Source organism: Haliotis asinina, chromosome 5, assembly GCF_037392515.1.
Source record: "Haliotis asinina isolate JCU_RB_2024 chromosome 5, JCU_Hal_asi_v2, whole genome shotgun sequence".
In the NCBI taxonomy this organism is placed as follows: domain Eukaryota; kingdom Metazoa; phylum Mollusca; class Gastropoda; order Lepetellida; family Haliotidae; genus Haliotis; species Haliotis asinina.
In genome coordinates this window covers 21,112,812-21,129,928 of record NC_090284.1, presented here as the reverse complement: position 1 = coordinate 21,129,928, position 17,117 = coordinate 21,112,812, and the positions used below count along the sequence as shown (strand labels likewise).

General features: G+C 37.4%; 1 protein-coding gene across 7 annotated transcripts in view; it reads left to right on the top strand.

Moving 5' to 3' along the window:
- The window catches only part of LOC137283455 (calcium-activated potassium channel slowpoke-like), a 139,685-nt gene that overhangs the window by 81,446 nt on the left and 41,122 nt on the right, over positions 1 to 17,117 (top strand). For all 7 annotated transcript variants that reach the window (XM_067814960.1, XM_067814959.1, XM_067814956.1 and 4 more), the window contains exons 6-11: positions 4,193 to 4,344; positions 6,206 to 6,376; positions 10,480 to 10,571; positions 10,832 to 10,942; positions 12,142 to 12,247; positions 13,116 to 13,268. In XM_067814960.1, coding sequence (XP_067671061.1) covers positions 4,193 to 4,344; positions 6,206 to 6,376; positions 10,480 to 10,571; positions 10,832 to 10,942; positions 12,142 to 12,247; positions 13,116 to 13,268 — 785 coding nt within the window. The remainder of the gene's footprint in view (positions 1 to 4,192; positions 4,345 to 6,205; positions 6,377 to 10,479; positions 10,572 to 10,831; positions 10,943 to 12,141; positions 12,248 to 13,115; positions 13,269 to 17,117) is intronic.

Sequence of the window (17,117 nt, the reverse complement as noted above, 5' to 3'; positions counted from 1 at the left end):
TCACGTGCATATCATGTGTTGTGTTTAGGAGTGGTAATAGAGGGAAATTATTAACATTTACACTTCCTATCCAAATTGAAAGTTCATTATCCCCTATTTCTTTTGAAGAGTATAGTTTCCCTATCATATGGCTGGAATATTTCTCTACTCCATTCACCAGTTTGTTGCTGAAGTGATGTCGCCATCTCCATCCTGTTTATCACAGAGCACAGATTTCCGCTTCTCAGTAACCATTTAGTAACCCTTCTGAATGTTTATTACCAATATTCAAAATGAGCAGCATGGTATAAACAAACCATCAGTTTGTTAAAAAGAATCGAAAGATTTGTACCCGAAGTTTTGGCTGGGAAACATGTTTCCTAGGTATTAAGATAAGAAGACAGAAGTCATGCTATGAGACATTCGCCATTGTGTTATTTCACAAAGTGGCTCAGTAATATAGCTGCTTGTTACAATCAGCGTTATATTGTTGGGCGACTCATTCAAGGATTGTTTCATTTGACAAGATTCAAAATGAAGTTAAGGTGGCAAATGGATTGAGGGTATTTATCATAACAGAATGGAGACGTAATACCGTGGATGTGCAAGGTGGGGGATGCTGCACACCACAGTGCAGTGAATAATACATCCTTGTTCGTCTACACAATCTGTTGAAGTGAGACGAGAAGTCGGTTTGGGGTAATTGATTGCCGTGTTGGGATTTAGAATTCCTCACATGTCTAATGAAGTGTCGTGTCTTTTATGTCGCTCTGACAATGAGAATTGTTTGAGATATCCCATGATTCCATCTTCTTGTAGTTATAGCAACAGGATGACCTGGTCCCATTGGATCATGGCTGTAAGAGGCAGAAATTACCGATCTATCGACTCATTCCAACAATGCCGTGACTGAATTTTATATGATATGGTTGGGATAGAAAATTTGCCAAGTGTTACCTGTATTTAACCGCTGGAGGAGATTTCCAATGTGTAACACTGCATTAATCTAATCCGATTACAGACTGTTTGTGACCAGAGGGAATTGTAACACAAGTGCCAGATAGGGTTGGATCGAATGATCGATAATCAGAAATATTGTCAATGAGAGAAATTATTAATGATTATCAGCAGGAAAATTTGGTTATCGATAATATCATACATTAACTTTTGTAATCAGGGTTGGTTTTTTTTGTTTCCTTGCACAATATATTAATGTACAATTATATTCTACATCTGCATCTAAATTATGTTCAGGACACTGTTTTGTTTATAATCAATGCAAAAACCCAGCTCGCCAGTGATTTGAAATATATTAATTTATTTCAGACATTGTTGGCATTTTTGCTCAAAGTTAGTTCTCTGTTTATTAACAATCAATGAATATTTAGTAAGTAGTTATCAATCTCAAAATTCTATAATAACAGCCAGCCCTAGTACCTGCTCATCGGTTGTGTGTCAAGGAAATAAATATTTTCTGATTACACTCATCATGGATTTACTCCCTTACTATTTTGAAGCACAAAAAGATTTAAGTACTTACAGAATGGGCAGAGAAGCAGCTGTTAGGATGCAAAGTTTTATTGAACTGAGATGCTACCAAGTAGGCAGTTTGCCTCAGAGACTTCTCATCCCTATTTATGTTATCTGCCAGTAATCAGTATGTACAACCGTAACTTCGCCTAAAGTGCAGAAGCAGCTGTAAGAGGTGGATACATACATAGCGTAGTGTTATTTAATGATTCTTTTACAGATATGAGCAGGTAGACTGTAAGCAAAGTATTTTAAATCTCTTCAAGCATTTATATTCACATCTGCAGGAGTGTTCCCTTATGGAGACTTTTGTTCCATTCCTCACATGGGAACAATGTGTGAAGCCTTTTTTCGGGATTGCTTCTTAGGGGTGGCCTGAAGACTGAAACACACTTGCCTGAAAATGAACTAGCTCACTCTCAATCAATCAGTCAGTCGGTCACCCAATCAGTCACCCAGTCAGTCAGTCAGTCAGTCAGTCAGTCAGTCAGTCAACCGAACAATCAACCGAACAATCAGCCGAACAACCAATCAATCACTCAATCACACTCAGACTGGTCAATCAGACATCTACCCAAAACTAGTTCAGGCAACTCACCTCTGCTAAGGTATTGTGAAAAACACCCCCACACCCTGTGATGATAATAGAATGGCATAGTGGTTTTAGCAGATGCTTGTCACACTAGAGACCCAGGTTTGAGTCCCAGTGTTCCATGTCTGAAGCCAAACCTAGGTGTCTGTTTCCACCCATACTGCTTAAAGCACACTCACATACCCCCTGTGCTAAACGCCTTTTAAAGCCACATCACATACTCACTGTGATATTGCTAGCTAAAAACAGTGTTAAGCCATAGTCCCTCTCTCATCCGTAATGATTAAGTTCCGAAGCATCTACATAGCATCATTGTTAAGACATGGATCACATGCCAGTCAATGATTCCACTGGCAGAATGTGTGAACCCATTCACAGTGTCCCTTACTGTGATATTGCAGCAATATTGCTGTGAAGGGTATAACGCCGTATTCACCCAGTGGGATACTCCATGTTCTTGAATGTTACGGCAAACATCAATCAAGCACAATGCTCTCACAAAACATTGCCTAATGAGCGATGTGACATTCAAAGAGAACTTACAGCATTTGTGAGCGTCGGTCAAGTGGGAGGGATGGAGAGCTGAATTAGTCTTGATGACAAAAAGAATATTTATTAACCTTATCATCTAGCGATAATTATTGTGACACACACACTTTGCTTACTCTTGTAAGGTCAGAACAGTTGTGTATAATAAGGCCATTATGTCATACTTGTTGCGATCTGATAGCTGAGATGTCAAGTTTTTGTTATAGGAAATATATATTATGGCTGTGCTTTCCATTAGAATGCCATGCTTTTAATAGCCAACAGATTAGCCTTGACATTTACCCACCAGGGGTCGGCATGACTCACCTTTTCCCTGAAGGAAATGCAGCTCGCTGTGCAGAGTTATGTCCCTTAGCTGTGAGACGTTTTTCATTTGTAGTTCTAAAATATTACCAGGTTGATAGTAGGTGTTAAATGTATATAAATGGACAGTATAGCCCAAAAGCCACAATAAAAACATAATAATGGTTTGTTTAACCGATTCCATTTCTAAGTACAGAAAGTTTAACGCACCAACCGTAGTTCCACACCAAATTTCACCTACTTGAAAATAGTTCTGCATTCATTCAGCTTAAGTCACTGTGTTAAAAAGGAGAGAAATGAAAATTGAAAAAGTATTGTCAGATTAGTTAATGGATACATTTAAAAATGCAAAAATCTTACACAAGATGATCCAATCACAACTGATTCTGCATCCACTGAGGGCTAGAGAATCTCATTTACTGTCTTGTAGCCTTGTTTAATTTCTGACTTTTAATGATCTGTGTAATGTGCTCTATCATTTTGGAGATTAATAATTCCTGTACTTCTAGTGAGTATCATTTTAGCCAATAATAGGATGGTCCCAGTCGCAGCATGTGATGGAGATCAATAAACTATTTGTCTATGGTATGCTTTTGAGAATCAGACCCAGATGAGTGAGTTTAGTTTTGCACCGCTTTTAGCAATATTACTGAAAATATTACAGTGGGGGACTCCAAAAACGGGCTTCACACGCTGTACCCATGTGAGGACTCAAACCCTTGTTATCGGCTTAAAACATGAACACTCTAACTAGCCCATTGCCCTAAGGTTTGGTAAAAATGTGATAGACCAGAGGTTCCTGAGAATGTTGTCTTTAATCCTGTAAGAACTTGGTTAGAATTGGTCTTCAGCAACCCATGCTTATTGTAAGAGGCAACTACTGGGATCAGGTGGTGAGACTTCCTGACTTGGTTGATGAAAGAGTTCATATCCCAGTTGCATAGATGGATGCTCAGGGTGTCTATCACTGGATTGTCTGCCATAAAATAGGAATTCTCTCTCTCTCTCTCTCTCTCTCTCTCTCTCTCTCTCACTCTCACTCGCTCTCTCTCACTCTCTCTGTCTCTGTGTCTGTGTCTCTGTGGCTGACTGTCTCTGTCTGATAGGACTAATTCACTTGCCACTAGTGTTTTGTCTCTGAGAATAGGAAGGGGATTACTTTGGTCTGATCATAGTGACTAATCCCAAGGTTTCTGAGAGTGTTGCAGATGATGTAACTTTCTGTCTTGTGTCTTCCAGGTTTGAGATTCCTGAGAGCGTTGCGGCTGATGTCCATCCCAGACATCTTGACATACCTCAACATCCTCAAGACCAGCACCATGATCCGGCTGGTCCAGCTAGTGGCGTACTTCGTCAGTCTCTGGCTCGCTGCGGCTGGCTTCCTCCACCTGGTGAGAGACTTGCATAGGACTCACTGGCAACCTCACATTGACGATAGGCAACTGTCTAAACACTGGCAGGACATGATTTTGATCATTACAAGTTATTTGATACCAGTTATGAATTATGACAGGATTTTTGTTTTTTCTCATGTTCACTTGATATTACCCCATCGTCCTTTGTGCCCAAAGAAACAATTAAAATCTCTGATGGTCAGATAAGGAGAATAATTATGGAATAACATCACCATGCAATCATTGCAAATTCATCATTTTCAACTCTGCTCAAGCGACAGACTTAAAGCACAAAGATATTTCTTTGGGTGTGATCAGAACTCAAGCACAGTTCAGGTTAAAATGGATTGCAAGTATCTGACGAGGGGAGATAACTATCACTACCACTAACAGACATAGCAGACCTGTAAAGGAAAATATAACTTCAAAATGTTACCATCCCAAAATGGGTTTAACCAGACCAGCCAATCCAAAGAAAAATCCTCAAACATGTTTTCTAAAATTTTGACAAGGCCATTGGGCTGACTAGCTGTAAATTTCGACTGGCCATTGGAAATCTAGCCAGTTTCGGGCAGTCGGACAGGCCCTAGTTTGTACACTGCCAGGAGTAATACTTGCCATGCTATATTTGATGTTCTTGTTGGGAATAAGCATGGTTCAAGTGGCAGGATTTTATATCTTAGTTGATATCATTGTACCCTTTAGATGCTGCTCATGGTATCAATCATGGGATTGTTTTGCCCAGGCTTGATGGTAACTTGTTGCAAGTAGTGCCCTACTTTGAGTGCTCTGAGTATATCTTTCCATCATGTTTGTCAATGCTGTTATTAGTTACTATTACTCTATATTCACATGTGTTGTTGTATTATATTACAATAGCATCCAAGTATATAATAGCTGTTTACCTAATTCCACCATCCCATGATGTAACATCTGCTTTCACTCTCCATCATTTTTCCCTACAACACGTTTCAATGTCTTTCAAGTTCGTTTATTTACAGTAGCTGAAATATTATTGACTGGAGTTCTATCAACAAACTAACAACATAAAACAGCACTCTCAAGCCATACCAGAAAAACACTGCTGGTCATTTTAAGTACCTATTCTTGTAGGATGTTATGTGATTGCTCGAAACATGGGGGACCATTCTAGATGGCTGAGGGATGATGATGATGTTTATGGAGAAGTATGTACAAAGTGAATAACCCGCGTAAAATTTATGTTCGAAGTAAGTGAACCCTCAACACCCACACCCACACCCACACCCACACCCACACCCACACCCACACCCACACCCACACCCACACCCACACATCATATATGAATCAATGCCCTCCGCTTCAACACACACATTTTCCACAATTGCTAAGCATAATTTTAAGCTATTATTGTGTACAAAATTGCTGACAACCCTCACCTCACCCTTAGTAATACTACAAGTGTACAAAATTGATGATCCCCCCCCACTAACTCCCCAGAACAAAATTGGTAACCCACATTAAAATCAGCATCCACCCTCTTGCCATAAAGATATGAACAGTCCCTAGTCTTCAGATGCATTTTCAGAAGCTCATGTTTTAAGTGTGTAAAATGCATGCAAATAAATAAGGTCAAATACTAGTTCTTTCATACTGATTGTAAGTAGTATCTGTACATGGCATTGGTGTTAATTGTACTTTTGGCCGGAGATGAAATAGATCTAGAATGTACTTAAGCTACCCATTGTTGTTTTGAAAAGTAAGGTATTGTCATTTTAGTGATACACATCGTAGGATTTGTTGCAAACTTCTCATAAGCCTTTTTAATGTTTCTCAGTTTTCACTACCTGCTGTTTATGTTTGTTTTTTGTCATTTCAGATTGAGAATTCTGGAGACTTTTTCTTCAATTTCTCAAATCCCCAAAAGTTGACCTACTGGGAGTGCCTCTACTTCCTGTTGGTAACCATGTCAACCGTAGGGTATGGAGACGTCTACGCAACAACAGTTCTGGGGCGGACCTTCGTCACATTTTTTATCCTCATAAGCATTGTAAGTTTTGCTTTTTGTGAGGAGGACTGAGTGACCAAGTAGTTAAATTGTTTGACAGTCACATAAAACATTTGAGTTCAGATCCCTTAAGATTATACCAAGCCATAGTGATCTCTTCATGATTTGTTACGTTATACTGAAGTCTCCTCACTTTTCACTACCCATGTTGAAATTCCTCAGCAACCCATGCTTGTCGTAAGAGGTGACTAACAGAATCATATGGGCCAGCTCTTTCAGTTGGTTGATGCATCCCATTTGTATAGATCAATGCTTATGATGTCAATCACTGGGTTGTTTGGTCCGGACCCAATTATTTACACGCCACAATCATATAGCTAATAGAAAATAGAAAATAGAAAATTGATGTGCACAACATTAAACAATAAATAAATAAATCACAATTTTAAGGTGTGCTCTTGAGGTTGATAGCAGTGGTGTCTACAGTGCTAAAACAATAAACCAGAATAATAAAACAGAAGCGGCCTGGTCCAAACTCGATTATCTACAGACCACCACCATAGTGATGATTCTTCCCAGGTTTTCAATCTCTTTTACCTAGGACCCCCTTGTTCTAATTTAAAAGGTCTTTGTTACTTTCAAAAATAGGGAAAAGTTAGTTTCAGAAACTTAGTGTAAATTCATGTTCATGACTCAGATTGATGTATTTATTTTTCGTTCACTGACAAACAAACTGACACAGACACAATCGAGAACTCTGAAGTTAGATATACCGGTACATCTAAACATATTAAATTAGTGTTGAATGTAACAGGTGAGCAAGTTTTTCAGCTAATGATATTTCATATGATATTGAAAACTATCAAGTAGATTTGTCATGACATATAACATTACTGTGTGATAATGAGTCATAAACACCTGCTTAGGATGTAGTTGGAATTAATTCAGAGATTTCTGTTAGCGCCGATTACTTATGGTAATGGAAAACTTTTGTTGCTTTTTTATTGATATATATTTTATAATGAATAAATGTGGGGTTCTGTAGAATATGATGATTCATCTGTGGTGCTCTTGTGGACAACACACAACTTATTGTGCAAAATAGATGAATTCTGTCAGTGACAAGGATCTTTTTTAACACTTGTGTTCATTGATTTGAAAGAACCTATCCCAACCTTTAAAAATTATTATCAACATGTTACTCTTGAATCTTTTGTCATCACAACTTATCCTTCAACTCAAAATTATCATCACAAATTACCCTGGCAGCTCAAAGTTTTCATCATTATTAATTACTTTAGTAACTGAAAGTCATTACTTTAGTAACTGAAAATCATCATCAACATATTACTGTAACAACTGAAAATTATAATCATAAATTACTCTGAGCTACTCAAAATTACCAAAAGTTACTGTGAGCTACTCAAAATTACCAAATATTACTGTAGCTACTTAAAATTATTACAAATATTACAGATAATTCATAATTTAGTTTATCCTACCAACTCAGAAATATCATCACAAGTATTCTCTGGCGACTTTAACCAGTTACAGATAGGAAATAAATAACTAGGGTTCTCTGCTGTCATCGTCCATGACTGTTATTCTTTATGAGCAATCCCTTGACAGTTTAGGTATAAATTATTTTGTCATGTTCTAAGTACAATGCAACAGCATTAACTCAGCTGTGATCTTTGTCATCTTGGTAGTACAGTCGATAAGCATAAAACTTTGTTTTCCTTCTCTACAAGTTTTTTAAAAAGTCCATAAATGATTCAGTTCATGTAGGGAAAGAACAGAAACCAACACGGTTATTGCGTGCTTTGAACAAAAAAAATCGAACTAAGAGAAAAAACATTCTCCATGCATCAAAGCATTTAAATCAGACTGGACTTTCATTCACCAATAAGCAGGCCGTAAAATAAAACATCAATAAGGTAAGCCTTGATCGAAAATGCACAGTGCATATTAATTGATGTATTGAACATCTAAATATGTATTGATCCATCTGAGAGTGTACTTTAGTGTCGCATGTAGAACTTGTTTGATAAATCTGTAGTGGAGAGTTGGTAGATAATGAAAACAATCAATTGAACATGGCACTGATATAGTTTGGGGATAGACACTTGTCATAGAAAATGCACAGAACACATTAATTGATCTAATAAACATTTGAATATGTATCAGTGTATGTAAGAGGTTATTTCAGTCTCGCATGAAGAACCTGTTTGATAAATCTGTTGTGGACATGGCACTCATATAGTCTAAGGTTAGACAGTCATGACAGAGGACATATAAACTGGTCTGTTGACCACTATTCTCTATATGAGAGCATGTTTTAGTGTTCCATGTAGAGTGCAAGAATTTCTTAAGAGGGTTGGAAGACAATGCAACCGCAAAATAAGAACATGCCACTGATAAAGTTTGGTTGGTTCCAACTCTGCTGAGACTGGCTCAAAGTGTTTAAGGTTATGTCACTGATATTATCCATGCAGTGATTCTGGTGACTGCATAGAATCGATTGATAGCTCTGCATGTTAATGATGCAAATGTCGATATTCATCTATACTCAATACCTCAGCTGAATAACTCTAATGCATGACATAGATTAATAGATTGATAGATTGTGATACATTATCTTGTCACCGTTACTCCCCCAGGAACGTGAAAATTTACTCTATAAATCAATTTGACTTTTATATTGATTCACTGTGGCATAAGCTGATTACCATAAGTTTCAAAGAAGTTTTTATCAAAATGAGTGTGAGATATTTCAAGATGGCTGCCGTTCTTCAGAAAATCTGTTGAATACAAAATTGATCAGAGACAGGATGTGAGGTAGCTATAAATTTTTGCGTATATGATTGACAGTCTGTACAGATGTCTCAAACAAAATCAATTCAGTGAATAATTAATCTGTTGGAAGGAAATGTATGTAAGAGGTAAATATGTACAATTTATGAAAGCATATATGCATTCTTTGTTGCTATGTACTGCTCCATAACATCATTGTATGACTCACACGTAAATGTGTATGTGTTGTGGAATATGTTTTGAAGTGAGCTAGGAAATGATTAATTCATGGCTGGCGAGGACATCACAGAAGAAAATGAAATACAGAGAAATCTCATTAATTTTAACTATTTCATTTGATAATTGGTAAGATAAGGTCCAAACAGAATCCTTCATGTATCTTTAATTGATCCGTCATGAACTGGGTTGAGTTGGTAACGTGCACAGGATAATTTTTGATGGTTTTCCTTGTTAATTACATCATGTAAGATTAACTACTTGTACCATATTGTCTTTGCTGGTATTATCTAGATTTTACTTTGTTAAGGCGTGTTTTAACAAATAAGTGGAAAAGGACAAGTTCTTACAGGAATCTCTTGTTAGGACTTTGATTAAAAAATGTTCCCAGATCTCAATGCTTGTATTTTTGGCTATCCTGGCATTGGTCACTGCGACTGTTGGTACTGGTTGTGGAAGGAAGAAGACTGTGTTGGCCAGTCTCTTCAGGAGCAGCAGATAGCTCAGTGTTTAAAGCATTTGTTCATGGTACTCTAGAGCCAGGTTTGCTTCCTACATGGATGATATGTTTGAAGCCCATTTCTGGTGCCCCCTGATGTAATAATATGTGAATATTGCTACAAGTATTGTAAAACCATACTCATTTACTGTTGCCCATCATCAATCACTAAAATATCATTATTACTCTTAGATGCTGTGACAAAATGAAAATATACAACTGAAATTCTCTGCATCTTCTGATTGTCACACTGCTGCATAAAGAAGTGAGAAAACTGTTTAACTGTTTCTGGTTTATTGTATTTAGATACATATCATTATAGACTGCACCGTTATCAACATTCCAGCAATATGTCAGCAGTTGGCTAATAATCTTGTACCAAACAATCCAGAGGGTGACACTAAGAGCATCAGTCTATGCAACTGGGACACAATGGCAGGTCATCAGTCATGACCACTCGATCATGTTTGTCGCCTTTTACCCAGATTCAAATTATGAATAATGTTAGTCCTTCATATCAGTAAGAAATGTAACCAACAAATACATAGATGTGTTCCATGCTAAAGTGAATCATAGTAAAATCATCGTTTTAATTATTACTTTCCTGCCTCTTTAGGGTTTGTTTGCAAGCTTTATCCCTGAAATAGCAGAAATCCTGAGTCGCAGACAGAAGTATGGTGGCACATACAAGAAAGAAAGGGGAAAGAGGTAAAATAAATTCTGTTGCTTCATGATCTCATCTTTCAGATTTTGTCACTCTTGCAATAGGTTGATTCACTCATATGCTTGATTAATTTTTAACATTATTTTATTGATATTATTTTTTCAATGTCATTCCAGATATATTTCAATATAACAAACAAGATTTATTTCAACTGTGTGTAATGTTATAAATTTTTAAGGAAAATTTTAATGAATGGAGTATTTGATAACATGTCATTTATTGTCATTTTTTAACATTCTTTCAGACATATTGTTGTATGTGGCCACATCACCTTCGAGTCGGTGTCCAATTTCTTAAAGGATTTCCTACACAAAGATAGAGAGGACGTGGATGTAGAAATAGTCTTCATACATAAGTACGCAAGTCCAGTTTAATTTCAAATTTAGAATTAACCATATTTGATAAGATGGGGACATTCCTAGTCAGATCATGCCTGAAGACTTTCATGGCAATCTCTGAGAGTGATCTTATTCCTAAGTTTAATGACAGTATATTATCTTTGGGTAACTAGCTTCGGGCTGTTACCTTTGTATCAGTGATGTAGTGGTTTGTACAACTGAATTTATGGCTGAGATGACATCGAAATCAATATTTTACACCATTTGCAATTATTAGGGTAACGCCTAGCTAAACAAAGGCACCAGTGTTCTCCTGATAAGCGTTTATGATCGATAATCAGCAGACTGGTGTTACATATCATACAAAGTGTGGGCAGTGAGGCAGCCGAGTGGTTAAAGCGTTGGCTCGTCACTCCAAAGACCCAGATTCAATTCCCCACAGGAGTGAAATGTGTGAAGCCCATTTCTGGTGTCCCCTGCCGTGATATTGCTGGAATATTGCTGAAAGTGGTGTTAAACTACATTGACTCACTCACTCATACAACATGGCATTTCTATCCAATTTTCCAAGTGTTCATGTATTGCTGTGGCAAATGTAAATTAGCTTTACAACATTCTTTCAGAAATGATGGCACTGCATGTGACCCCATTTTCTGTTGCATGATGGTAACATCACTGTGAATAGGCTAAAATAGTAAAAGTTAATGTTTTTATACATGTGCATGTTTAGTATCTATTTAATAAATCAGATGACAAACATTATTGTGTGCTTTTTAAAGAACATTTTCTTAAGGGCTCAAATATTGTATGAAGTCATATACTATTGCACTTTTCAGCAAAATCATAAAGTGATTTTCTTGTCGGCCTTTTAAACATATAATTGTTTGGGAATTGTAAATATTATCATGCAGTTTAAGAGCATACTCATGAACCTTCTTCTGATTATAAACAAGCTGTTTAGTTTATGTCATCTTGAATTAAAAAACACCTGTCTGAGAATAATAGAAAAAACTGTGAATCCAGACCAGTAGACCCAAATCTGCCCGATAATGAACCTGTGAAATAAATGCCATAATCATCATGTGTTCCATATTGTTGTCACACTTTATGATATTGCTTGAATCTTGAGCTTCATCCGATGCCCTGCATGGAACCCATCGTCTGAAATGACCCCAAACAAGGCATGTAATTGTAAACTAGACCTGTTCTATTCCAGGATGTTGCCTGACCTGGAATTGGAAGGTCTTCTCAAACGCCACTTTACACAAGTTGAGTTTTTCCAGGGTACAGTGATGGATGCCAATGACTTGGAAAGGGTTAAGGTATGGAATAGACAATTCTTTTGAAAGGAATTGGTTTAGTTATAGTATCAAGTTTGTTGCATCAATAATACAGCTGCTGTACTGGAGATTATCTGACAGTGTTGTTGCCATGACAGCTAAACTTCCTCTCTCACACTGTGTCCAGATTTGTTAAGGTGACCTGGCCAACATGTTCTGTTGCCATGTCAACATACTCACTCATGCACTCACGTACTGACTCACGCACGCACTCACTCACTCACTCACGCACTCATGCAGTCACTCACCCCATTTCCAGATTCATCAAGGGTATAAGTGTCTGGTCCTGTGCCTAGATTGTCAAAGCTCTCTTAGTGCTAAGATTGCCATAAGTGCCGTATGTTAACATTAATTTACGACTATCGTAGCACTAAGAGCCTCGAAAATCTAGGCCTGGGCCAACACGTACTGCTGCCATATCAACACAAGCAGTTACTCCCTCTGTTTCCCGATTTGTCAAAGTGATGTTTGTCAGGTTCTGGCCAACAAGTACTGCTTCCCGATTTGTCAAGGTGATGTGTGTGGTTCTGGCCAACAAGTACTGCTGCCATGTCAACATAATCACCTCCTCACTCACTCTTTTTCCTGATTTGTCAAGGTGATGTGTGTGGTTCTGGCCAACAAGTACTGTTGCCATATAAACATAATCACTCCCTCACTGACTCTGTTTCCCGATTTGTCAAGGTGATGGTTGTCTGGTTCAGGGCAACAAGTACTGCTGCCATGTCAACATAATCACTCCCTCACTACCTCTATTTCCCGATTTGTCAAGGTGATGGTTGTCTGGTTCAGGCCAACAAGTACTGCTGCCATGTCAACATAATCACCTCCTCACTCACTCTGTTTCCAGATACGTCAAGGTGACGCGTGTCTGGTCCTGGCCAACAAGTACTGCGAAGATCCTGACCAGGAGGACGCAGCCAACATCATGAGAGTCATATCAATAAAAAACTACCATTCCGATATAAAAGTTATTGTGCAACTCCTGCAGTATCATAACAAGGTGAGACTGACTACAAAGATTTACCACAAATGAGATTTATACCTACACAATGTTGTTTACAAGTAATACCAGCTCTTACTGTTTTGGCATAATGGCTATAGGTCTGAGTTCTAATTATACTATTATTCTTGTCCTTAAGCTTGATATTATCATCATGAAACATTTGCATTTTTAAAGTAAACTGGTAATGCACTAGAGACATGATGCTTTCTTTGTGATGACTATACTGACCAATGAGAACCATGCTTTCAATTGCTCTCATTGTTCAAGTATATATACTTCTCGGTGATACAAGGCCTGTGATTGGTTATTGTGTTATAAGACACACAAGTCAATTTATCAACAGGTTTCACAAGTAGAGACACCCAAAACTAACTGCATAAATGCTGATATTACTTCAGAAATTTAAACTCAACTTCGTCTTTCTGAAAAAAAGGTTTATTAACTAATCAATGATAATTTTTCTGAATGTAGAGCTTTGACCATTGGTTCCACTGGTGACAATTCCTAACAAATATGTTGAAGCGAACACCATCATCTGATATTCTTGAAAATTAAGGGGATTCTAAAATAATTTGTGTGTAAAATTCTCCCATAATTACACAGGAACATTAGTCATCTCTGTCACCCAAGTCATTTACTGTGGTTTATCATGTTCTTGAGTAAGAAATACATTCATGCCTAAATGTATTACAGTATAATGTATAACAGTATTATGATTTAAACATATATCACAGATGGATGGAGATTGTAAAACGGATTTACAGCATGGACACCAGATGTCTGTCACAAGCAATCTTCCCTGCCCTGGTATTGTTCAAGGGGTCACTGTCTTGTAGAGTACACATGAATTTACTTGGGTCAGTCTGTTTCTAGGGCTACAGTCCTGTCCCACACTGAAGATTGTGTCACACATTTGATGTGACCTTCAGCATGTGTGTCGTGAGTAGGGTTCAGCATCTCAGAGGCAGCTTGAGTTGTATACTTCCCAGTGAGTTGAGAATGATCAATCTGTTTCTATGGCTGTGGTCCTGCCCAACTTTGAAGAATGTGTCACATGTTATGAGCCTCAGCAAGTGTTTTCTTTCCAAAAGTGCATCTGCTAACCATACAGTAAATTTGTACCTCTTAGGGTGAGATAGGGTTGACTCCTCAGGGAGCTGAGAATGGAACATTGAGTGAAACAATAACAATGGTGAAAAAACAATTGCCTGCTCATTGTTCAAAGTGGCATGTATATGTAAGTTTGCACCAAAATAGTGTATGTACAATTTCTTCCATAAATCACTTGAAACAATTAACTTTGATAAGATTTTGATTTCAAAATTTCACAGTTTGAACTTTGTGTACTGACAATTAGGTGTCTGTCTGTGAATGTGTGGGCTCGAATCCTGGTTGGGACTCAACCCAACAAAAGGTACTGAAATCTGAACTTGTAATCCCAGATATAACATATTTTACATTTCACCTCTTTCTAGACGTCAGTATGTAATCAGGATTTGAAAAGTCTGTCAAAATATAACATCCATATTTCTGAACTGGATCATCTATATTTTTGGCCCCATGTAATTTTATGCTTTACATTGTTAACGCCCTTACATATAACTCTGGGGTGGTGGGGTAGCCTAGTGGTTAAAGTGTTCGCTCATCACGCCAAAGACCCGGGTTCGATTCCCCACGTGAGTACAATGTGTGAAGCCCATTTTCTGGTGTGATATTGCTGGATTATTGCTAAAAGCGGCGTATAACTAAACTCACTCACTCACTCACTCACATATAACCCTCATGTTATTATACTACTCAGAAGAACAGCAACCACTGTTTCGGCCAGGACAGATTAAGTGGAGTCATACAAGGAATATTCTGTAACTTTTTAAGTTTTGAAATCTGTGCCCAAAGTAATGAGTCACATACAGAATAATGACGGCACACATGTAGTTAATATTTATTGACTCAGCATATTGTTCCACCTCTGTTGCATTAGGCAATGAAAATCAATGATCACACTATTTGTATTCATTACAAGAACCACATTTTCGAACTTTGTAACTACAAAAGGCCCTAGTTCCTCCACATATGGCCATTTTCGCTAAGTGGACACATCTGAGTGACCGCTAGTGTTGATCACATGAATATTAGATGACACTAAGCAGAAGGGTCTGGTCAGTGTGATATAGTGGTAGGATGATAGTATTAGCATTGACCGCACAATTGGCTGCGTCTCATGGCAGCTTCAGATGTTCTCAATAGAAAATAAATAATTGAATATTATGGCTAATGTGTCTAGGTTGGCTTTTGATGTGGCTGTTAGGAATATTTTTGTCATCACATTCTTCCTGTCAATTGGGATCATGAAGGTTAATAATTCTGCTTAGCTTATAGGTAGTATTCCCTAATGAATTGCTTTGCTTCTCCACATAGATGCAATGTGTCAAGCTAATTGCTTGAATACTGCTGAAATTGAGGGATGAAAGCCATTTTCATTAAGTTCAGATTCTAGTGATCGTTACTGTGGCTAATCAATCTGAAGACCTCCCATAAAATGTCTCTGTGTTCCTTGACAGATCACAAAAATCAGTCAAAATGTGTTTTCTGATTGTTGGAATAGTGTCGGGGTTGAAGCAGGTTTTGTTAAAATCAAATCTTGGTTATCACTGCTGATGATCATCTGCATCTTACTAGACACAAAAATAAAATCAAATTGTTGGAATACTTCTAAAAGTGTGGTATTAAGGACATTTTCCTTAAAATCAAATCAGATTTTAGTGATCACTACCAGTGTTTATTAACCTAATCTTAATCCGTTACATTTTGAAATATCTCCACATCCAGCTTTGTGAATATCACTCAACTGATCACTAAAATAAATTAAAATGTGTTTTCTAATTGTTGGAATACTTCTGAAAGTGTGGGGTTAAAGACGTTTTCATTAAAATCAAATCAAATCTTAGTGATAGCTGTCCCTGCTTAGTAATTATTCATCTGAACTTGATCCATTACAGGTTGTTTTAAAATGACCCTACGTCCAGCTATCTGAATATCACTCATCTGATCACAAAAATAAATCCAAATGTGTTTTCTAATGGTTTGTATACTGCTGAAAGTTGTGGGTTAAAGACATTTTCATGAAGATCAGATTGTAGTGATCAGTATCTCTGTTCATCAACCTGAAGACCTCTCATTACAGGTCATCTTAAAGTGACCCTAGTGTGTATCACTTTACAGATCACAAAAACAAATCCAGATGTGTTTTCCAATAGTGCAGTCTTGAAATGGTTAACATGAGGCATTCTGAACAACAATTATGGACTGTATGATCCAATTCCATAACACAAATCAATGTCAATCTCTTGGTGAGAAGAACGGTTTATAACAAAGGAGGCTTGGATGGGAAATACTAGTACTGACATACAGTCTCGGACACCTATCAACCTTTTGGCCTTTATTTTAGAGTAATGATAATCTATTATGGCTCCAGTGACTAGAATGGCCCTGATATTTTTAATGGTTTTGAAACCTTAACATGATCTCTCAGAGTTTTATATCCTGATTAAACTATTGTGATGAGAATTAAAACATGACCAATGTAATATCATATTAGACAGAATGCAAATTCTAGGCAGTAGGTGAAATTAGATTTTGTAATTGAATGTCAGTGAAAGTAATAGGCAAGCTGTCTTCAAAATGTCATTAACATGGATATCGATCAGACGTGTGTTTGCAGGCTTCTGTCCTGCCAGTCAGAATGTAAGACAAGTACTGATGAGTGATGGGAATGTTCTTGTCTCCATCTCTATTCAGATGAGGAAACGGATGAGAAAAACATTTGTTGTCTTTGAGAGAGACATT